This window comes from Bos javanicus, chromosome 28 (genome assembly GCF_032452875.1).
Source record: "Bos javanicus breed banteng chromosome 28, ARS-OSU_banteng_1.0, whole genome shotgun sequence".
Lineage (NCBI taxonomy): Eukaryota > Metazoa > Chordata > Mammalia > Artiodactyla > Bovidae > Bos > Bos javanicus.
The window spans coordinates 47177366-47200675 of NC_083895.1; the positions used below are offsets into that span (position 1 = coordinate 47177366).

Below are 23310 nucleotides of genomic sequence, written 5' to 3' on the forward strand. Positions count from 1 at the left end.
GAAAAAGGATTTTTAGGTCTTATTTATATATACTATTTCTTTATAGTAATTTACCACTTTTTTTCACCACTTGACAGGTTGCACCCCTAAAGTTTCCTGTCTATATTATTTTAAAAATTAGAGTAAACATTTTTAAAACATACAGAGTTTTGTTTTACCTGTGATGTGCCATCCCTAGCTTCCTGAAAACGTTCAGCTATAAAAATGTTATAAGCTGAGCGAGGTCTTTTCGGTTTTCCAAGCATTGTTAACTCCTGAGTAAAAAAAATGAAAGGTGAGATAAAGTTTTAAACTCTATGATACTTAAATTTACCTAGAGAAACTTCATTCACTACCATGAATTACAGAATATTCTTTAAAATGAACATTATGAGTATGCGATTGTTCCCTCTTGGGATCAGAATTTTTGATTAGTACTGTTTTGAAAATCCTAATAGATTTTATAAGTTACTTTTCATACAGAAACATTTCCTTTACATATTATGTTTATGGTCTCCATGAACTGAATAAATGAGCAGGATGTACAAAATCTTTTTAAACATTAAAAAAAAACCCGTTTTATCCTTGTAAGGCACCACTTCTCCTTGGACAAAGCACTACGTACTCCCACTTGACAACTCAAGAACATTGGCGCATTTGCTGCATTGTCTAATGAAGGCCACTGCCTCATCCTAACCTACTGAGTTTCTGAACTTAGATAGAAATTTATAAAACGATGGGGGTTTTAATGGCAATTTGGTTTACAGTCAATAACGAACCCAACTTTCATTCATAAGCAGGGCTCCTCTGATTTACATATGGAGGTCACTCTCTCAGCCCTGAGCCCCTCGGGAGAGGAGGCATCTCCCCTTCTGTTTCTAGAGCCACTGCTAGCTATTTCTTCCAGGTGCTTCACTTGCAACTGCCTGGCCCCCACCTCTCACCTAAACTGCAAGTAGCTGGAACTGGGAATCTAATGGGAAGAAAAATTCCAACAGGGAGAGCAAATGGAAGTCTTACGGAAAAGTCACTCAGACTTCTAAGTTTCTGGTTCTACATGTAAGGAGTTTGGAAGTCAGCACTCCATCCAATAAGTATAAAGCTGATCAGACTGCAAAATCAACTCTCTTGGATCCACTGAAGAGGGGACACAGGGTGAAGTGCTGCTCTCAAGATTGGAGACAGACACAGACAGGTGAACACAGGGAGTCGAGACTTACTGGAACAGATAGAGGAATGGAAACCAGTGGTGTGGAGGAAACTGAACCACAGCTGACTGACTGCTGGAAGCTCCATGTGGACAGCTCTGAGAGCTACCACCACTCATAGGAAAGCCTCATAATACTGTGAGGTTTTTCTCCAGGAACTTGACCAGATTCCCACAGTAAATATCAAGGGAAAAAAAAACCCCTCTTGCTTTCAGCAGGAAGAAAAGGAATCATTTCGAAATGCCAGAGTACTTTATTATTCTTAACAAGGCCTGCCCTCAAGGGAAACTAGTTAATCAGAACCTAATCTGCTGGGACTTCCCTGGTGGTTTACCGGTTAAGACTGTGCTCCCAATGCAGGGGGTTGGGATTCAATCTATGGCTGGGACACTAGATCCCACGTGTTGCAACTAATGATCTGGTGCAGTCAAATAAAAAATAAACACACAAATAAACATTAAGAACCTAACCTGCTGGTATACTATCAAGAGCCTAAAAGACCTCAATGAAAGCAAATACTAGACTGCAGCTCACTTTAGCCATCCTGTACCACCTAAGCACAAAGCTACAGGCTCATTAAAGGGTTTTTTGTGTTTTAATTGCTAACTCATATCTGACTCTTTTGCAACCCCAGGGACTGTAGCCCACCAGGCTCCTCTGTCTACTGGATTTCCCAGGCAAGAATACTAGAGTGGGTAGCCATTTCCTTTTCCAGGGGATCTTCCCGACTGATCTTCTGCATTGGCAGGTGTATTCTTTACCAATGAGTCACCAAGGAAGCCCTTATTAAAGGACCAAGACCTAATCATAAGATTGTAGAATGCTTCCCCTGCCCCATGCCTTACCACATTACGAAGGCCCATATACAGCAGTTCCTTTTACCCAGCACATCATATGTCTAACTATCAAGAAAAAAAATCCCAAAGCATACTAAAAGACAAAAAGCCTAACATAAAGAAACAAAACAAGCATCAGAACTGGCAGGGATACAAAATTATCAGACCAGGATTTTAAAACAACTGTGATTAATATGGTAAGGATTCTAGACAGCCTGCAAGAACAGGCATTGTAAGCAGAGGGAAATCATAAGAAAGAACCCAAAAGAAGTGCTGGAGATAAAGGGAATTCCCTGGCAGTCCAGTGGTTAGGACTCCAACCTTCCACTGCAGGGGGCACACATTCAATCCCTGGTCAAGGGACTAAGATCCCAAAAGCCACACAGCATGGCTAAAAAAAAAAAAAAAATCCTCGAAAATCCGAAAGTAAAGAGAACAAAGACTGAAGAGGGAAAAAAAAAGAACATCCAACCCCTACTGGACAACTACAATATGTATAGCACACATGCAAGAGAAACGCTGGGCTGGATGAAGCACAAGCTGGAATCAAGACTGCTGGGAGAAATATCAATAACCTCAGATATGCCAATGAGACCACCCTTATGGCAGAAGGTAAAGAACTAAAGAGCCTCTTGAGGAAAGTGAAAGAGGAGAGTGAAAAAGTTGACTTAAAACTCAACATTCAGAAAACAGATCATGGCATATGGTCCCATCACTTCATGGGAAATAGATGGGGAAACAGTGGAAACAGTGTCAGACTTTATTTTTTTGGGCTCCAAAATCACTGCAGATGGTGATTGCAGCCATGAAATTAAAAGATGCTTGCTCCTTGGAAGGAAAGTTATGACCAACCTAGACAGCATATTAAAAAGCCAGAGACATTACTTTGCTAACAAAGGTCTCTCTAGTCAAGGCTATGGTTTTTCCAGTAGTCATGTATGGATGTTGAGTTGGATCATAAACAAAGCTGAGCGCTCAAGAATTGATGTCTTGAATTGTGGTGTTGGAGAAGACTCTTGAGAGCCCCTTGGACTCCAAGAAGATTCAACCAGTCCATCCTAAAAGAAATCAGTCCTGAATATTCACTGGAAGGACTGATGCTGAAGCTGAAACTCCAATACTTTGGCCATCTGGTACGAAGAACTGACTCACTGGAAAAGACCCTGATTGAAGGTAGGAGGAGAAGGGGATGACAGAGGATGAGATGGTTGGATGGCATCACCAACTCAATGGACATGAGTTTGAGTAATCTCCAGAAGTTGCTAATGGACAGGGAGGCCTGCCATGCTGCAGTCCATGGGGTACCAAAGAGTCAGACACAACTGAGCAACTGAACTGAACTGGAATACAACAGAGAAAGGAACAGAAATACCTGAATAAGAAACTCCTTATATCTGCTCAATCTTCATTTCTGGTCCTCCCCACTCAAAGTACTAGTTGGGTGCATTAAAGAGCAAGGGAGAGCTCAAGAGAGAATAAACCCTAGTTTTCCACCCTCCAAATACCATCCCTATTTTTTCTGGCTTCCTTTTACTGATTGGATTAGCAGTCTCCGATTACTATCATTGACTTGAAATTGGGTGAGTCCTCAACCCAAGAGCTAGGAGGGCTTAAGACACAGCGATCAGGAAGAGAGATTCCATCACTTCATACTAAAGGCTGGAATCTACTTTTTCAGAGAAGTAAGCTTTTGCTCTGATGATCATTTTTTATGGTATATATACTGGATCAGCAAGTTCACCACCTCACACCTAATAGTATGGAAAGATGTAGTCTGTCAAACAATAGAATTTATATGGACTAATACCTTAAACTGGAAGCCACTAATTTTGAACCATGTGGGATTTTTAATGAGGAAAAATTGAATTTCATCCTAAAGGCACTTTAATTTTATTATCTACAATAGGTATTTTTAAAACATTGATAAGTTAATGAATTCAGTCCATTCAGCAATATTCAGAATCAAATTCACCATCACCTATAGAACAATTCAAATCAGTAAGGTACTCTAGAAATGACAGAGAATCAAGACTTTTGCTATTCCTGATCTTCCTGTTTCCTAACTCTGTTCCTACAGCTTTCACACCAGTCCTAATTATGTATCTCGAACTCAGACACATCCAAAAGGAGCAAAAACGGTTTACAACATACTCAAAGGCACGTGGTCCTAGTGGCAGAAGGAAACTATCCTATTTTTTCCTAACTGAAGTCATTCTCTACCACGTCACCAAAACAAGGGAAAAAACCTGTATTTATAGATACATAAATTTCAGTTTTTTGCCAAAGGAAAAAAAGCAAACCTGTATTTATAGATATATAAATTTCAGTTTTTTGCCAAATTTCAGTTTTATGCCAACCATACTCACTCTCTTTTTTATTAACGCTTTCTTTTTTAAACGTTTCTGCATGATTTCTTTTTCCAAAGATACCATTTGACTTGGAGTTAGTTGTTCTTGAATTCTGTTTATCTCTTCCTTGTATACCTGCCAGTCTGCCCTGTAAGCATCTTCATATATCTATAAAAAAATCCAAATAAGAAGTTGATAAACTATTGCTGGCTAATTAAACATAGCACACCTGACGGGGAAGGACAACTGCGTAACTTCAGCAAACTGACTGAACCACCAAGTGGAAAATGCACTCTGAAATCCCACTTATAAATCACGTGTTCTTCAAATGTGTTATCCAAGGTGAAGGTCTAGCAACTGGCCTCCAACTTCAAATTGCTTCAAAAACCAACGCTTCATCACCACTGCCATTTATCCATATTCTCATCATTTATGTGGATGAGAAAGTATGACATTCCTTTGAGATAACAAACGTTAAAAAAAAAAACTCTGGGTCATCTTTTTCCTTAAAGGACATGACAGTTGTCCTTACCTGCAAAGTAACTGGTCAGCAATGTTAAAAATTTATATGCTTACCTTTTTCTCTGAATCAGGAAGTTCCCTCCATAGCTTGGCAATTTTTTTAATTAGTTCTGAATTTTTTGCATCTATGAAATGAAATAAAAATTGGTATCACCATTTTACATCTCTGGATCAATTTCTAAAGACTTTCAGGAAAGAATAATCCATTAGCTCTAAAATTAAGTATTTTTACAGACATTTTACCACACACAACTTAAAATTATTTAGTTTTTCTTTAACCAACTAATTTAAGTACAATAAATAATTTAATATTTTATCTAACATTATTAAAGTCTATTATCTAATGATTAAATTAAGGAATAGTACCACTTACCACCAAAATGGTCCTCAGGAATTGATTACTAAGTTAAAGCAATTGGGGAATCAGTGTCTACAAGTTTTCTACTTCATATTTCAATCAAAAACATTTTTTTCAAGTCTTTCAGGAATGACCAAGTTCATAAAACCTGACTAAACAACAAAATATAGTCTTGATTCATATAACACCACCTGTATCTAAATTACAGAAATATTGTTTGCAAACAAGCTAAATTATTCTAAAACCAAATAATTTTTCTCCATTTCCTTCCCATCTTAACTGGAATGACAAGGTATAAATGATTTAACAAACTACTTGTTAGTTTCAACTCCTACATTTCAAAAGATGTGAGTACTGAAGCATGTCTCTTAAACCAGTTCTTTACGTGACTATTACAGCTCACATGATTTTCATAAGTGCCCTGTGATATAATGCATATGAAAAAGCTTTAGGAATTATAAGAAAAGCTCAGCAATTACTAATTTGGTCACTATCTTTACACTACAGCCCCAATAAGGACCCAGTCTTTCTAGGGAGTCAACAAACCTAACTGGAAATCTTTCAGAAATTCAACTGGCTTTCAGTCAAAAAGCTCTTAAAATTAACAATAACCTGTATTCAGCTTTCAAGTTTATGCAACACATCCACATAAATTATTTCACTGCAACTTTATTAATAATTTGCAGTGGGAGAAGCAGGAGCTAAGCAAGAGGTAAAATGATTCGTCAATGGTCCTCTGGGCCAATGGCCACAAGGCCCCAAATTCAGCTTTTTTATCCTCTTTCCTAAGTACTTTGCATTCTACATGCTATTTTTAAAATAGCTTTCACCAGTTCTCAATTACATTTAAAGCATTTTTATTTGGTAAAATTACCTTACTGCTGTGCTTACACTGATTCCTTATGCATGCCTGCTAGGTCGCTTCAGTCGTGTCTGATTCTGCAAATCCATGGACTGTGGCCTGCCAGGCTCCTCTGTCCATAATTTTCCAGGCCAGAATAAAGGAGCGGGTCACCATTCCCTTTTCTAGGGGAACTTCCCTACCCAGGGATTGAACCCGCGACTCCTATGTCTCCTGCATTGGCAGGTGGCTTTCATACAAGCCCATGTTATATCTATTTTACAGGCCATCACACAGAATGGTTATGTTTCTGCATTCAACAGATGCCTTGATACTGAAAATCAAGTCTGCAATTTAACTGCTTAGTGGCATCTTTAGTACATCAGAGAAGAGTATATAACCCAAACTCCTTACCTGGGTTCTGAGCTTTAAATATGGGCAGCTGTTCTTTAGAAAATCGAACGTATGAAGTCATGGGCTTCTTTGGATAACCACTCAAGCTGGATGAAAACCATTTTGGAACATACGCAAAACTACATATAAATAAAAAGAAAATAACCAGTGTTAAACATTTAAGTACCTGTATTCATAATTACGTGCACACAGATGCCAAGCAAGATATCAAGATGCTACATATCTGACACCTAACACCTTCGGCAAGAACACTAATGATATTTAAAATCCTGTCCTATCCAGGGGAAAGAGCTTGCAAAACTGAAGTCTCAAAAGCCCTAACCCCCTAGCAAGGGCAGAGAGTGAAGGAAAGCATGTATCTCCAGCTCCTGGGCTTCGCCTCAATGGCTAGATGAAGGCAGGAGACTCTTGCGGCGACTTCGCAGGGGACAACGAACCCGGTGCTCCAAGGTACGAGAATGAGGAGGGACGGGAGGAGGGGAAAGGTGACCGGAAGGAAGGCAAGGGGTACTGAAGCAGTAAGGCCTGGTCTCAAAGCTATCATCCCCTTGGCAAGGTCGAGGTCGGAATCACAGGGCTAAGTCAGTCCTGACCATTTCAGGGGGGTCAGAAAGCGGAGAACAGCGTCTACATTCTAACCCCAAGGCGTCCTGAACCCTTCCGCCTCCGAAGGTGCAGGCAAGCAGGCTTACCTAAAGGGAGAGCGCAGTCGACTGCCACAGCCCGCGCAGAGATCCGCTCCTGACTTTCCCAGCGCATTCAGCACGCCCCATACGCCCCGGAGAAGCGCCATTGCATCCGCAGACAAAGCACTGACCAGGCCCCAATTCCCTACAGCGCCCTGGCACAAGAGAAACCGCAACAAAGCCGACTTAAACCCGCCGGAGAGCCTACCGGATTTACTATCATGCCCGCCACTCGCGGGGCACTATGGGAAATCGGCTAACTTCCGATTAGCTAGGAGGCGGGGCAAGGTAGAAGGCGCAGGCGCTGTACTGGCTTCCTTGGTGGGCGGGACTACGAAGAAAAAGGCGCTCGGAGGCGGAGAAGGGAAACTGCAACCCGGCTAGCCTGCGGAGGGACCTGGCCTCGAGGGGGCGAAGCTGAGCCGCCTCTGTCCCAACCCCACCCCCCCACCCCCCGGCAGCCTGCTCAGCCGCCCGGCCAGGAGGCTGATTGGAGGCACGGCGGTGTCCTCACACGGATGGGGCCCTGGCTGGTTTGTGACGACTGGAAGGGCTAGTACGTAACAGACAGTTTACGGCTAGAACGGCGGTAGCCGTGCCGCCCACGCTGCTCTGAGGTCAGGTTGCTGGGCGATATGCGCCCAGCAGAGTCCCTGAGTTCAAGTCGGAGCGCGTAGTCCAAAATTACCGTAGAGGAGGTGGGATGGATCACGGTTTCTAACCTTAAAATGCAGATTCCCGGGCCTTGCCGCAGAGCCTGATTCCGTGTTTGTGTGGGTCCCATGTCTCAGCTATCTTAACAAGTTCCTCAAGGTTTAACAAGCTCTGATGCCAGTGGTTATGGGACCACATTTAAAGCAACACAGATCCAGACCATAGCCCCATCCACTGAGACTATCGCTGACCTAATCGGCAAGCTTGACATCCAACCCTGCTTACTTTGTGGGGAGGAGACTGACTAGTTATCTGTCCGGAGACTAGAGTTCTAGCTCCATCATTTGCATTAACGTCTTGATCTGGAAATGTCACTTCCCCGCTGTAAGATTTAATTTCCCCCACTGCAGACGAGGATGTTGGACGAGATCATTTCCCAACCAAAGCTCTGAGAACCTGTGACAATTATGCCTTGAGATATTGATCGATGTGCAGTACCGCCATTTTCCATGTGGACAATGGCATGAAAAAAGATTAGGATAACCTTATCTAAAGCTATCTAAGGACGCTTCTAGCTCTCAGGTTCCATTTATTTCAAAGAGCCACTTCCTGAAACAGCTTTTTCTCTGTTGGATAGGTTTGTAAGAAAATTCTTACTAGTGTCATATTGAGCTGAGAGTCTTTCACTGGCCCGTTGAGTGCGACCACCAAGCCCACTTCTAAGTGGTAAGCAACTATCACCACTTCCTTTTCAAAAATTCTCAGTATTGAAAGGGACCTTTTAGATCATCTGTCCAAATCTCTCACTCTGTCATGGAAGAAACAGGGTTGGATTTTGTTTGTTTGATTATTTTCTGAGTACACATTATGTACAAGGCCACAAACTTAGATAAAAAACACAGCCTTCTTTTCACCGCCCATGAAGTCTAGTGGCAGAGGCAAAGAAATGAACAGTTACACTACAATGTCAAGCTAAAAGTATGGGATAGAATTCCTTATAATTACATTTTAGCTGATTTCTGCAACAACTTTTCTTTACATTTTTCTAGAGTGTTTTTATTCTTTCAGACGTTTGATAGATATAAAAAATTTTTTTGAATATTTAAAGTCTTTGTTGTTTTAAAGTGTCATTTTGATAAGCCTTGCTATAAAGTTCTTATAAATCTGATCTATAAATCTGTTTTCATCAGATGTGAATATTCTTTAAGACTCATATACATTGCTGTGATAATTTTATTCCAAATTCAGTATTTACACAGAAAATATAATTCTACCTACTTACCCAAACTGTCTTTGTACAAAAGAGCATGTGGCTTTATGTATATTTACTTTATAAAACTTGAAGACTTACCACAGCGTTTTTAAGGGTTCTGTCCCTTTATTTTGCTTTAAAAGTTCATCTACTCCCAGTGTTTCAGTTCCAACTGACTTCCACTGTCAGTTACAGCCTAATGGTTCCCATATTTCATATTGAATCCATACCTCTCCCTTTACTCTCACATCTATATAGCCACTGTCTTCTGGACATCTTTACCATCATGTTTCACAAATACCTCCGTTTTTCCTGAACAGAATTCACTATCTTTTGCCTATCTTGAACTCTTCTTGGTAAGAGGCACCAGTATCCTGTTGGAATCATGCAACCCAATAACATGATAAACCATTGTGTGATCTCCCTCACTGACCCTCCTCACCCATCAACCAGCTGATGATAAGCACTGCTGATTCTACTTCATTAACCCCTCTAGTAAGTATTTTTTCTTCTTCTGTCTCATTGCTGTAGCTTTTGTTCAGGCCAGTAGTGTGTTGGTAAATCTGCTCTCCAAAAAGAGAGCCCTGATCTGTAGTGTTTTCTGAGATCTGTGGTGTAGATACCCTACCAGGGCTGGTTTCAAACCATCCGCTGAATGTCACTGAACCTGAGGCTGGGAAGAAGTATACATGATTGCCTCTTCAAACCAGTGCCGGTCAGCTCCAGTACAGCTCTGCTTCTTTTCCCAGACTTTTACAGGAGCTTTTCTACTTTCAGTCTTAGTTCCCTCCAAACCATATTTCACAATGTCATTAGGTCAGTCTTTCTAAAAGGCAAATTCCATTCATTCATTTGTTCATGAAGTGTGTATGGAGCACCAACACTATGCCAGGCAGGCAGTGATCACATTTCTGTACTTAAAACCTTCTGTGGCTCCTTATTACCTACAGAATCAAATTTAAATGGTCATACATGGCAAATTAGGTCATCTATGCACTGGCCTTTCTCTTCCATCTAAAGCTTCATTCCTCACTTCACCTTTGCTTGTAATAATTTATTATTTAAATATCCATTTCTTATCTGATTTAATAAATACATCAAAGCACTTCAATTTGGTTCTGACTTTATCACTGCCTTTTGTGTGACGTGCCAAAGTTATGAAAATTACTGGATAACAATACAGGCTTAGGGCTTCCCTGGTGGCTCAGTGATACAGAATCCACCTGCCAATGCAGGAGTCGTGGGTTTAATCCCTGATCTAGGAAGATCCCACATTCCACGGAGCTGCTGAGCCTATGTGCCACAACTATTGAGCCAGGGAGCCACAACTATTGAGCCCACCTTCCACAACTATTGAAACCCTCACCCTAGAGCAACAAGACAGCCTCTAGCCACAGCTAGAGAGAAGCCCATGCAGCAAAAAAGACACAGCACAGCCAAAAATAAATAAATAATTTAAAAAAATAGAGGCTTAGAAGTTAGACAGATCTAGATTCAAACCCTGTGCTTGTTACTAGCTGTGTGACTTTGCCAAATGAAAATCTCTCTGACCCAGGGTTTCCCCCTCTGTGAAATGGGAACAACGATGATAGATTCTTAGGATTGTCATGAAGATTAAATTAGACAATACATAAAAAGTTCTTAGCACAGCCCCTGGCACATAGTGAAAGTTCAGTAAGTATTGCCTATCATTATCCCCACATTATTCACAACAGTTATTAGTTTTTAATTAAGTATGGGTATAATATAGTATGGATTGTACCTAAAAAAGTCATATTTTTATGACAGTCCTGTCTTTTATTTTGTCATTTTTTCTCCCGATTAAATAACATATATATCAGCATTGCTCCCCTCTTCCTATTGAACTTTTAACATTTCTTAATTATTAGTGATGTTTGAACATAAACACTATGGTAGGTGATGAAAAATTAAAACACACCCTTAGGTTGGAATTTTTTTAATGTTTTCAGAACATCTTTATATAATTGTATTTGATTGTATGATTCATAGATTGAAGTAGAAGAGAAGTATTATAATCATGGTTCCCAACTTACAGATGAGAGAAATTAAGTTCAGGTTACAATAGTCGGTTGTGGAAGTGAACACCTGGTCTTCCAATTTATTGCCTGTGCTTTTCCCTTTATATCAGACTATTCCTCAGACTCAGTCAACACATCACATCATTCCAGCCCCAGATGTCTTCTTTGGATCTTCTAGACTGTATGATTTGTGCTGGTTACTTGTGACATATCATACAGCATTCTGGTTGTTGATCTTTTATGTGCACATATGCACATTTTTTTCCCTCAATCGATAGTAAGCCATACTTTAAAAAATTATTTATTTGTTTTGGCTGCAGATCTTAGTTGCAGCATGTAGGATCTTTTTAGTTGCAGAATATAGGTTTTTTTTTTTTTTTCTTTCAGTTCTGGCATGCAGGATCTAGTTCCCTAAAGAGAGATGGAATCTGGGACCACTGCATTGCGAGCACGCAGTCCTAACCACTGGACCACCAAGGAAGCCCCAATGGTAAACTGTACTTGAGGACAAGATTAAGTCTTATGCTTCTTTCTGTTCCCTATAGTATTAGCATAGTACTGATACACTGAACATGATTGATGGACAGATGGAGGGAGGGAGACAAAGAAGGAGATAAAAAATGTAAAAAGATTAGTTCTGCACGAATTATTTATATACAAATTTGACCCCATAGAAGAAATCAACTACCTGTTAAAAGTATCATTTGCCAATAGAAGGGACAGTTATGTGTGAAAGGGACAGTTACATGAGAACCATGCAAAATTTGGGAACATATATATGATGTTCATCATGCAGTGATCGTGGTTTATTGATACTTGCACAGTGGTAAAGCTGAAGGTAGCACCGGCAAACAGCAGCAGCAGTCAGAGACCAAGATAATTCCCTGGTGAATAACAGAGTTAGATATATAGATATCACCTGGAGAAAAAAAAGTTCCTAAGAGAAAGCAGTGTTGCTTTTCTTTTTTTTTGCTTTTCTAATTATAGTGGATAAATAATACAGCTACAACAGGAGCAATCGTCAAATAGGTTTAGCACGAGGAATAGATGTAATTCTGGACTCCTAAACACACACAAATTATAGAAGGATAACAATTAATTGAGCACTACAAGAAAGAAATTATAATCTGAATATCTCCTAGCTTATCTTTCCTGTAAATCAAGATTTTAATGAATTATATATGAAGAAAGCTACATGTGTAATTTTTTCCTTCAAACCATTTTTATTTACTTAGGGTCTTTATCACTTTACAGGGTTTTGCCTTTTAAAACAGTATACAAAAGGATGAAAGGGAGAGAAAAATAAGAAAGAAGGATCTATTGCATATTACTAGTTCCCAGATATCCAAATTAGTTTATGAATTACTTCTCAGTTAGAACAAGGTATGCAGCCTTAATTATTAAAAGCATATAAGAGTTATTTTTAGCCATTGCTGTAGCAGTATTATGCAAAATAAATATTTTCTATTTTAAAGCTGATTCTGTGACTCAGCAGGAGGAAGGACAAGTAAAAAGGACAGGTGTAATTGTGTGCAAATTTATACATTTATACAGCCTGTTGCTCCATGTCCAGTTCTAACTGTTGCTTCTTGACCTGTATTCAGGTTTCTTAGGAGGCACGTAAGGTGCTCTGGTATTCCTATCTCTTTAAGAATTTCACAGTTTGTTGTGATCCATGCAGTCAAAGGCTTTAGCATAGTCAATGAAGCAGAAGTAGATGTTTTTGTAGAATTATCTTGCTTTATCTATGATCCAACAGATGTAGCAGTTTAACCTGTGATTCCTATGCCTTTTCTAAAGTCCAGCATGTACATCTGGAAGTTCTCAGTTCACCTACTATTGAAGCATGGCATGGAGAATTTTGAATATTATCTTGCTAGCGTGTGAAATGAGTGCAATTGTGTGTTAGTTTGAACATTCTTTGGCACTGCCCTTCTTTGGGTTTGGAATGAAAACTGACATTTTCCAGTCCTGTGGCCACTATTGAGTTTTTCAAATTTGCTTACACATTGAGTGAAGCACTTTCACAGCATCATCTTTAAGAATTTTAAATAGCTCAGCTGAAATTCCATCACCTCTTATCCTCATCCATCAGAGGGCAGACGGAATGAAAACCACACTCACAGAACACTAATGAAATTGATCACATGGATCACAACCTTGTCTAACTCAATGAAACTATGAGCCATGCCTTGTAGGGCTACCCAAGACGGATGGGTCATGGGGTGGAGAGTTCTGGTCCACTGGAGAAGGGAATGGCAAACCACTTCAGCATTCTCGCCTTAAGAATCTTATGAACAGTATGAAAAGGTAAAAAGATGTGACACTGAAAGATGAACTCCCCAGGTCAGGAGGTGCCCAATATGCTACTGGAGAAGAGTAGATAAATAGCTCCAGAAGGAATGAAGAGGCTGAGCCAAAGCAGAAACAATCCCTGGTTGTGGATATGTCTGGTGGTGGAAGTAAAGTCTGATGTGATAAAGAACCATATTGCATAGGAACCTGGATTGTTAGGTCCATGAAAAAAAGGTAAACTGGAAGTTGTCTAACAGGAGATGGCAAGAGTGAATTTGTAAATGAACTCTATTCTGTTTGCTTGATCTAATCAGTAGAGACATGTCTTCAGTCATCAACACTGTGTAATACTTTTATTGTGCTTAGGTTTAATATACACTAATAGGATGCTATATTTGTTACAATTTGTCACCAAGGAAAGTAATTCAATGTGAAGAGACTTTTAAGAAAAAAATACAAATAAGATAAGAACTTTGGGTGATCTATGTTTAACAATCTATAGAGAGCTGATAAAGGACAGTTCATGGTTGCTTAAAGAGAGTAAGTTGCGTGTTTTTGGTAAATAAGATACGAGAAATGGAATTACATTTTATTCTTACATTTTATTAAGGAAAAAGGAAGTAGGTCTGACTTACAGATGACTGTTTCTGACTGGGATAATTGATGGATATAGAAAGTAAAAGGAAGGTTTGTGGAAAGTGGAAACTGAGAAAAGAGTTCTGTACATGGTACAAGTTTTCTTAAGATTTAAACGGCCTTTGAAATCTTTCACTGTTACTTAGGCTAAGTGAATAACTATTGTTTCACAGTGAATGCTGTGTGGTAGTAATCACTAATGCAGATGTTTTAACAATTAGATGAAATTCATAAAGGTCTGATATTTCCTGGCAAATGTTACCAGTCATAATTCTAATTGCTAATTTAAAGTGTTATATGTCACAGCAGTAACCAAGCTATTGCATTGTAATCAGATTTCAAATGTGTCTTCTTAAGCCTATCATTACAGATGACTATGGTTTAATCTCTGATGCCTTTGCAAAATTATTACTTCTACAAGATTTATTTTTTAAATATGTTTTACAAGATTAAATTGAAATTAACTAGGTAAACAAATTTTGTAGTTAACAATAAGCTGACACCAAACGGGAATCTGGTTTTCTCTCTTTGTTAAGAGAACAAGGTTTTCTTGTAGTGTGGCTTTTTATAACAGACTGTGAATTTCTTTGCCTTTAAGTGATTTATATTTGTTTTTAAAATCTTTTATTACTTTGATATAGTAAATAAATATTATTTCACAATGATCTATAGAGATTACGGCACACATAGATGAAGCTTATTCTACTTCTACAAAAATTAACCCAGTATTTGCAAATCAATCAATGTGATACACCAATTAACAAACTGAAAGATAAAAACCGTATGATTATCTCAATAGATGTAGAGAAAGAATTTGACAAAATTCAACATCCATTTATGATAAAAACCCTCCAGAAAGTAGGCATAGAAGGAACATATCTCAACATAATAAACGCCATATATCATAAACCCACAGCAAACATTATCCTCAATGGTGAAAAATTGAATGCATTTCCCCTAAAGTCAGGATCAAGACAAAGGTGCCCACTCTCACCACTACTATTCAACATAGTTTTGGAAGTTTTAGCCACAGCAGTCAGAGAAGAAAAAGAAATAAAAGGAATCCAGATTGGAAAAGAAGAAGTAAAACTCTCACTGTTTGCAGAAAACCCTAAAGACATCACCAGAAAATTACTAGAGCTAATCAATGAATATAGTAAAGTTTCAGGATATAAAATTAACACACAGAAATCCCTTGCATTTCTATACACTAACAATGAGAAAACAGAAAGAGAAATTAAGGAAACAATTCCATTCACCATGGCAATGAAAAGAATAAAATACTTAGGAATAAATCTACCTAAAGAAACAAAAGACCTATATATAGAAAACTATGAAACACTGATGAAAGAAATCAAAGAGGACACTAATAGATGGAGAAATATACCATGTTCATTGATTGGAAGAATCAATATAGTGAAAATGAGTATACTACCCAAAGCAATCTATAGATTCAATGCAATCCCTATCAAGCTACCAACGGTATTTTTCAGAGAATTAGAACAAATAATTTGACAATTTGTATGGAAATACAAAAAAACTTTGAATAGCCAAAGCAATCTTGAGAAGGAAGAACGGAACTGGAGGAATCAACCTGCCTGATTCAGACTATACTACAAAGCTACAGTCATTAAGACAGTATGGTACTGGCACAAGACAGAAATATAGATCAATGGGACAAAATAGAAAGCCCAGAGATAAATCCACACACCTATGGACACCTTACCTTTGACAAAGGAGGCAAGAATATACAATGGAGAAAAGACAATCTCTTCAACAAGTGGTGCTGAAAAAACTGGTCAACCACTTGTAAAAGAATGAAACTAGAACACTTTGTAACACCATACACAAAAATAAACTGAAAATGGATTAAAAATATAAATGTAGGACCAGAAACTATAAAAGTCCTAGAGGAAAACGTAGGCAAAACACTCTCTGACATAAGTTACAGCAGGATCCTCTATGACCCACCTCCCAGAGGAATGGAAATAAAAGCAAAAGTAAACAAATCAGACCTAATTAAACTTAAAAGCTTTTGCACAACGAAGGAAACTATAAGCAAGGTGAAAAGACAGCCTTCAGAATGAGAGAAATAATAGCAAATGAAGAAACTGACAAAAAATTAATCTCAAAAATATACAAGTACTTCCTGCAGCTCAATTCCAGAAAAATAAATGACCCAATCAAAAAATGGGCCAAAGAACTAAACAGACATTTCTCCAAAGAAGACATACAGATGGCTAACACACACACGAAAAGATGCTCAGCATCACTCATTATCAGAGAAATGCAAGTCAAAAACACAATGAGGTACCATCTCATGCTGGTCAGAATGGCTGCTATCAAAAAGTCTACAAACAATAAGTGCTGGAGAGGGTGTGGAGAAAAGGGAACCCTCTTACACTGTTGGTGGGAATGCAAACTAGTACAGCCACTATGGAGAACATTGTGGAGAGTCCTTGAAAAACTGGATATAGAACTGCCATACAACCCAGCAATCCCACTGCTGGGCATACACACTGAGGAAACCAGAATTGAAAGCGACACGTGTACCCCAATGTTCATCGCAGCACTGTTTACAATAGCCAGGACATGGAAGCAACCTAGATGTCCATCAGCAGATGAATGGATAAAGAAAGCTGTGGTACATATACACAAAGGAATATTACTCAGCCATTAAAAAGAATGCATTGGAATCAGTTCTAATGAGGTGAATGAAACTGGAGCCTATTATACAGAGTGAAGTATGTCAGAAAGAAAAACACCAATACAGTATACTAAAGCATATATATGGAATTTAGAAAGATGGTAATGATGACCCTATATAAGAGACAGAAAAAGAAACACAGATGTAAAGAACAGTCTTTTGGACTCTTTGGGAGAAGACAAGGGTGGAATGATTTAAGAGAATAGCATTGAAACATGTATATTATCATATGTGAAACAGATTGCCCATCAGGGTTTGATTTATGAGACAGGGTACTCAGGGCTGGTGCACTGGGATGACCCTGAGGGATGGGATGGGGAAGGAGATGGGAGGGGGGTTCAAGATGGGGGACACATGTACACCCATGGCTGATTCATGTCAATGTATGGTAAAAACCACTACAATATTGTAATTAGCCTCCAGTTAAAATAAATAAATTAATTAAAAAAATTAACCCCTCACTGTCACTCTTTTGCTATCCTGATGTCCTTAAAGCATGGCAGCAGTCTACTCCAAAATCAGGGAATTTAAAATGGGTAAACAATAGCTGTAAATCAGTTAGGGTTATGAAAAATTCACTTGGTTTTTTCTGGCCCCCTGACAAACCCCTTTTATTTGATGGGATAAAGCCTTCCTTGGCTGCAGGATTAATGCTCTCACAATGGAAAAAAAATTTTTTTATGTTTCACTAAATATTACATTCCGGTTTTGTTAATTAAGACCTGTGTTTGCCAAGACTCACTTTCCAGTTAGTTCCTTGCTGTTACATTATATTGCTAAAAAGTTTAACCAATCTATTAAGGGACACTCTTAAGTTTATTTCTAAAGTTTATATCAGCAATCTATTTTTGGATGAACATCGGATGCCTTGTAACCTGCCACGAAAGGATTATACATTCTGGAAAAGAAAGAATTCAAAGGACTATTGAGAGAGTTTATTCTTAGGTACGTTGATAAGGAGTCCAGGACCCTAGAAGAAGAGAAAGGGGTCTGGGGCTCTCCAGGAGGAGAAAAGGCCAATTTTTTTTCCCCTCTATTCCTTTGTCTTAGTCACATAAAAGGTTTTTTCTTATGTTTTGAGTTGTTATGACAACCATCCTTAAAACAAACTTTCTTTAAGCCCAGAGCTAATGATTATACAATAAATCAATACATCTTGCTCAAGGGTAAGTTTTTCCTTCAGTTCAGTCATTGAATCGTGTCTGACTCTTTGTGACCCCATGAATCGCAGCACTCCAGGCCTCCCTGTCCACCACCAACTCCCAGAGTTTACCCAAACTCATGTCCATCGAGTCGGTGATACCATCCAGCTATCTCATCCTCTGTCGTCCCCTTCTCCTCCTGCCCCCAATCCCTCCCAGCATCAGGATCTTTTCAAATGAGTCAACTCATCGCATCAGGTGGCCAAAGTATTGGACTTTCTTCAGCTTCAGCATCAATCCTTCCAATGAACACCCAGGACTGATCTCCTTTAGGATGGGCTGGTTGGGTCTCCTTGCAGTCCAAGGGACTCTCAAGAGTCTTTTCCAACACCACAGTTCAAAAGCAACAATTCTTCAGTGCTCAGCTTTCTTCACAGTCCAACTCTCACATCTATACATGACCACTGGAAAAACCATAGCCGTGACTAGACAGACCTTTGTTGACAAAGTAATGTCTCTGCTTTTTAATATGCTCTCTAGGTTGATCATAACTTTCCTTCCAAGGAATAAGTGTCTTTTAATTTCATGGTTGCAGTCACCATCTGCAGTGATTTTGGAGCCCCCAAAATAAAGTCTGACACTGTTTCCACTGTTTCCCATCTATTTGCCATGAAGTGATGGGACCAGATGCCATGTTCTTTGTTTTCTGAATGTTGAGCTTTAAGCCAACTTTTTCACTCTCCTCTTTCACTTTCATCAAGAGGCTTTTTAGTTCCTCTTCACTTTCTGCCATAAGGGTGCTGTCATCTGCATATTTGAAGTTATTGATATTTCTCCCGGCAATCTTGATTCCAGCGTGTGCTTCTTCCAGCCCAGCGTTTCTCATGATGTACTCTGCATAGAAGTTAAATAAGCAGGGTGATGATATACAGCCTTGACGTACTCCTTTTCCTATTTGGAACCAGTCTGTTGTTCCATGTCCAGTTCTGACTGTTGCTTCCTGACCTGCATACAGGTTTCTCAAGAGGCAGGTCAGGTGGTCTGGTATTCCCATCTCTTTCAGAATTTTCCACAGTTTATTGTGATCCACACAGTCAAAGGCTTTGGCATGATCAATAAAGCAGAAATAGATGTTTTTCTGGAACTCTCTTGTTGGCAATTTGATCTCTGGTTCCTCTGGCTTTTCTAAAACCAGCTTGAACATCTCGAAGTTCATGGTTCATGTATTGCTGAAGCCTGGCTTGGAGAATTTTGAGCATTACTTTACTGGTGTGTGAGATGAGTGCAATTGTGCAGTAATTTGAGCATGCTTTGGCATTGCCTTTCTTTGGCTTATTAATGGTTTGGTTTGGTTATATTAATGGTTATATAACAACAAAGTATCTTGCTTGAGGACGTGTTTCTCCTTAAGAACTTTCTGACTAATTCTGTTATCTTAAGATGTATGTTGTAGGAGTGGGTCTGGTAAGACCTTTCTATTGCTAGTAACCAATTGCAAAAGTATATAAGGCCTTGATAAGACTTTCTCTGGGCCCTTCTGATGTCTATGTCAGAAGCTTTCTCCACCCCTTTTTCACAGTAATAAAACTTTTGCCACACAAAGCTCTGAGTGCCTGAAGCCTCATCTCTGGTCCCAAAGCCAAATTGTCTTCTTCAGAGATTGGGACTCTGACACCGTTCAGTATAAGCTATCATTATCACCAGCCTGGACAGAAGGACTCTAATCAGGTACTTTTAACTAGCTCACACACAGTGAAACTGAAGGGAAGTAACTCTTGGATTAATTTCCCCTCAAAAAAGGTCCCTGCAGTGGACTAACCTATAGAGAGGACTGCTGATCTCAAAACCACCTTCAAACAGCACTTAGAGGAAAAATTACACTCACATGAGGATAAAAAGGTGACATCAGAAGTAGACAACTTGCCAAAGGTCCTGACCTGATTTTGTATGACTTTTTATAACATTTCTTTTTCACTTCTTTGACCTTTGCATATTTATCAAATAATTTTCTATCATAGACATGATCCTATGCTAGTTTTAAAAATCAGTCTAATGGGTCTGTGGCTAATTAAATAGTCTAGCACTTCTGGGTTACCTTGGTTGATTTCTTCACTCCAAGGCTCTAATTGGCTGACTCTTAGGAAATGTATCTTAATAAGATTATAAGATATAAGAATAAAATTATAGTCATTCATTACTAGAATACTAGTCATGTTAGTATTACTAGATGAGATCCCCTCAGTCAACCAATTAATAATTCCTTCTCTGATCTTGGCCATAAATATAAGTTTTTCTCTATTACTCAAGTTCAAGCAGAGAAACAAACAAAATTTCAACCAAGGAATAAAACCTCCCACAATTATGGGATGGATTTATGGTAATTTAAATGTAAAGGCTCCTCTATGCTGAGAACAATTAAATCATACTAAGGATAAGCAATCTAGTAACACTCGTAAACTAGGCTGGTGCCTCATGGGCAATGCCAACGCATAGTTTCCCTAAGAAATAAGGATCAGTACAAAATGGACAGGGGCTTCCCAGGGGGCACTAGTGGTAAAGAATGCACCTGCCAGTGCAGGACACTTAAGAGATGCAGGTTTGATTCCTTGGTTGGGAAGATTGCCTGGAGGATGGCGTGGCAACCCACACCAGTGTTCTCGCTTGGAGAATCCCAGGGACAGGGGAGCCTGGTGGGCTGGAGTCCATAGAATCGCAAAAAGTCAGACACAAGTGAGGCTACTTTGCCACACACAGAAGAGACTAAGTCAGATAACTTAGGTATATGCTGGGCTGTTCCTGTAACTTAGGTATTCACTGGGCTGTTCCTAGGTTCTTACTTAGGACTTTACTATCACTGCCATACTGTTTTCACATTGCCTATTTCGAGAAGTGTTGCCCCTTACATTACCGAGTGCGTGACCGAGCCACTGACAAAATGACGCCATGTAGTTCCATATGAGATCGATGGTTGTAATTATGTGGCTCTAGACAGGAGAAGAAGCAACAAGAGGGAATATTTTCCTGGACCAGGAGGCCAGTAAGACAGTATGGCCCAGGGACTGCTGCTCCTCATGGGCCTGGTCCAGGCCTGGTCAGGACCGCACTGAGCAGCCAAATCGGTGGAACCTTCACCAAACCTGGGAGTAAGCACTCCCAGCACAGTGGGACAAAATGGCCATGACATGCTGCCAAACCATGGTCAAACTATGACCTTAAAGGTTCCCTCCATAGCAGCCTCTATAGCAATATAGAGCCTCTATATTGACCTTCAGTATCCCCTGAGCGGAATTCAGGGTGGATGTCACAAATTAGGCACTCACTCTGTGCTCTGGAAAAATAGACACAACAGGCCTTCAGATAGTTAGATATTTTCATGAAAGGATTTCCTTGAGCCCAAATTCTTGCATCTTCTCATCCTTAGAAAAACACTAAAATTGTTAATGGTGACAACTGCTTTGGCTTATATGTTAATACCACATTAAAAAGTTAGAACTTCTTGGACAAACCTGGAAATGACTACCTGGCTACAAGTCTCCCTAAAGCCCAGGTCCAAATTGGGTTTCAGGCTCATTCTCCTAAAAAGAAATGAGATTTATGTTGTCTGTTAACATTCAGATTATCACTCCTTCAACTGCTTCTAACTGGGTCTGTTGTACCTCCATCAATAGCACTGGTTTAATTAAAAGGAAAAAAAAAAACATTAAAAATGTATATGACCATGCCAAATGGCTCCATTCTTTGGAACAGGGTAACCCAAATGTTGACTCTATCTGGACCAGGGTCAAAGTTGCTACCGAATGTAACCTTGGTTTTACTCCTGCTTGAACCTGGTTATAATAATTTTTTTTTATTGATCTTTGGTACGCATCTTTTTAATCAACTTGTCTAGTTTGTTCTTTCTAAGGACACGACGATTTCCCAGACAAGGTAATGGTGACGCAGAGATTCCAACCACTCTTGGGAAGAAACCCTGCTGGAACAACAACAGAAGTTACCCTGGAGCCCACTTAATAAGACAGCATGAGAGCTCTGTGACCCCCACTAGGTACAGTCTACGAGTTCCTTGCCAGCTTGAAGAAGTTATGGAAATCAGACCTTTGCTCTTCATCTTCCCAATAAAGATTTATTAGGGCTCATATCTCTCATGGGGGGGAGGTGGTTAACGTGGGAGATAGATGGGCTATAGGTTAGACATTTACAATTAGCCTCTTGTTTGCATTTCCTGAGTAACAGTTAGGTGGGCTCCAGATGAGGCATTTACAATCAGCTTCCTGTTTGCCTCCAAATGGCTATAACAACAGAAGCAGGGTAAATATCCAGTCTCTATCTCTTGTAAACATCTCAAGGAAACAATCATGGCAAGGACAAAGAGAGGCAGAGGCAAAACCCTGAGTAAAGAATTAAGGGATCTCCTCCCCCTCTTTTGGGACAAGGAAGACACTAAACATGCTGGGAAGGCCCCTTGTGGGTCAGAAGCCAAGGGATAATGCCAGACCGTGACGAGTCTTGCTCTTCCCAGAAGCCTTCACTTAGAGATCCTTCTTGGTTGAGGGGTGCATGTGCAACCCAGGGGAGAGTACCAGGGTAGGTGAGGTGTGGGAAAAGAAAAGAAGAGCTGACCCACATAAATGACTTAATCGACTCCTTACTGTGCTCCCTCTCACTAAGGAGGGCGCCCGCACCCTTTCTCTCCAGGTGCGCATCTCCGCCCTGCTTCAGTCTCAAGCACAAACATTTCTGTGTGCTCTCCCATGTGTGCTGTGTCTCTAATAATAAACTTTGTACCTATGTTTACAGACTCTGCCTCCGGGATATGTGCATTTTTCACTGGGGCAAAGATCCGGGGGAAAACAGCTTCTAGCCTCTAGCCCTTGCTGGTTTGGTGGCTAGGATTCCCAGTTTTCATCCAGGCTGCCCAGGTGCAACTCCTGGGCAGGGAATTAAGAGCTCACCTCATGCCACCACTCACTGCTTCCTCACCGAGATTACCCAGCTCTTAAGAAGATCAGGCCCTTCTCCTTTGTGGCACTCTTACATTTATAACTAGTTTTGTTGCTTTGGCCTCACACAGGACCCAGGTTGGTCCTGATTTTGTACATTCTGTCCTGTTATCAGATCTGAGCTGACGGTACTTCCTGATTTTGTGTTACCTGGGAAGGAACCAGATTTTAGGGGCGTATCTGTGAAGAATGCTTTGTGAGAAACACTTTGTGGCCTGGTGGGGTGTGGCAGTGGCCGTCATGTGCAAAGGACAGCTGAGCCCTAAAGACTCAAAGTGTCCTGGCAGTGATAGCCAGGGGGATAGGAATGCCACCTGGAGCCTCTCCTTCATGAAGGAAATGGATATAAGCTAAGACGGACTCACTGGTGTGGATTCAGTCTACTGGTGACAA

At 39.9% G+C, this 23310-nt stretch overlaps 1 protein-coding gene and 1 long non-coding RNA gene across 6 annotated transcripts in view; one reads left to right on the plus strand and one right to left on the minus strand.

Annotated features, from left to right (window-relative positions):
* Window positions 1-7698, minus strand: part of TFAM (transcription factor A, mitochondrial) — a 16370-nt gene extending 8672 nt beyond the window's left edge. For both annotated transcript variants that reach the window (XR_009734275.1, XM_061405768.1), the window contains exons 1-5: window positions 7199-7698; window positions 6507-6625; window positions 4948-5018; window positions 4390-4539; window positions 159-254 (exon numbers count right to left, since the gene is read on the minus strand). Coding sequence is in view for 1 of the 2 variants with exons in the window: in XM_061405768.1 (XP_061261752.1) it covers window positions 159-254; window positions 4390-4539; window positions 4948-5018; window positions 6507-6625; window positions 7199-7299 (537 nt within the window). In the remaining variant the exon portion in view is untranslated. The remainder of the gene's footprint in view (window positions 1-158; window positions 255-4389; window positions 4540-4947; window positions 5019-6506; window positions 6626-7198) is intronic.
* LOC133240619 (uncharacterized) lies at window positions 7668-22732 on the plus strand. 4 transcript variants are annotated; one of them, XR_009734276.1, is made up of 4 exons: window positions 7668-7748; window positions 8484-8572; window positions 9419-9593; window positions 11525-14453. It is a non-coding gene; the product is annotated as an uncharacterized LOC133240619 (long non-coding RNA). The 4 variants fall into 4 exon arrangements; XR_009734279.1 differs by lacking the exon at window positions 7668-7748 and adding an exon at window positions 21822-22732 and having other exon boundaries at window positions 7762-8572; window positions 11525-11627; XR_009734278.1 differs by lacking the exon at window positions 7668-7748 and adding an exon at window positions 7762-7890.
* The last annotated feature ends 578 nt before the right edge of the window (window positions 22733-23310 follow it).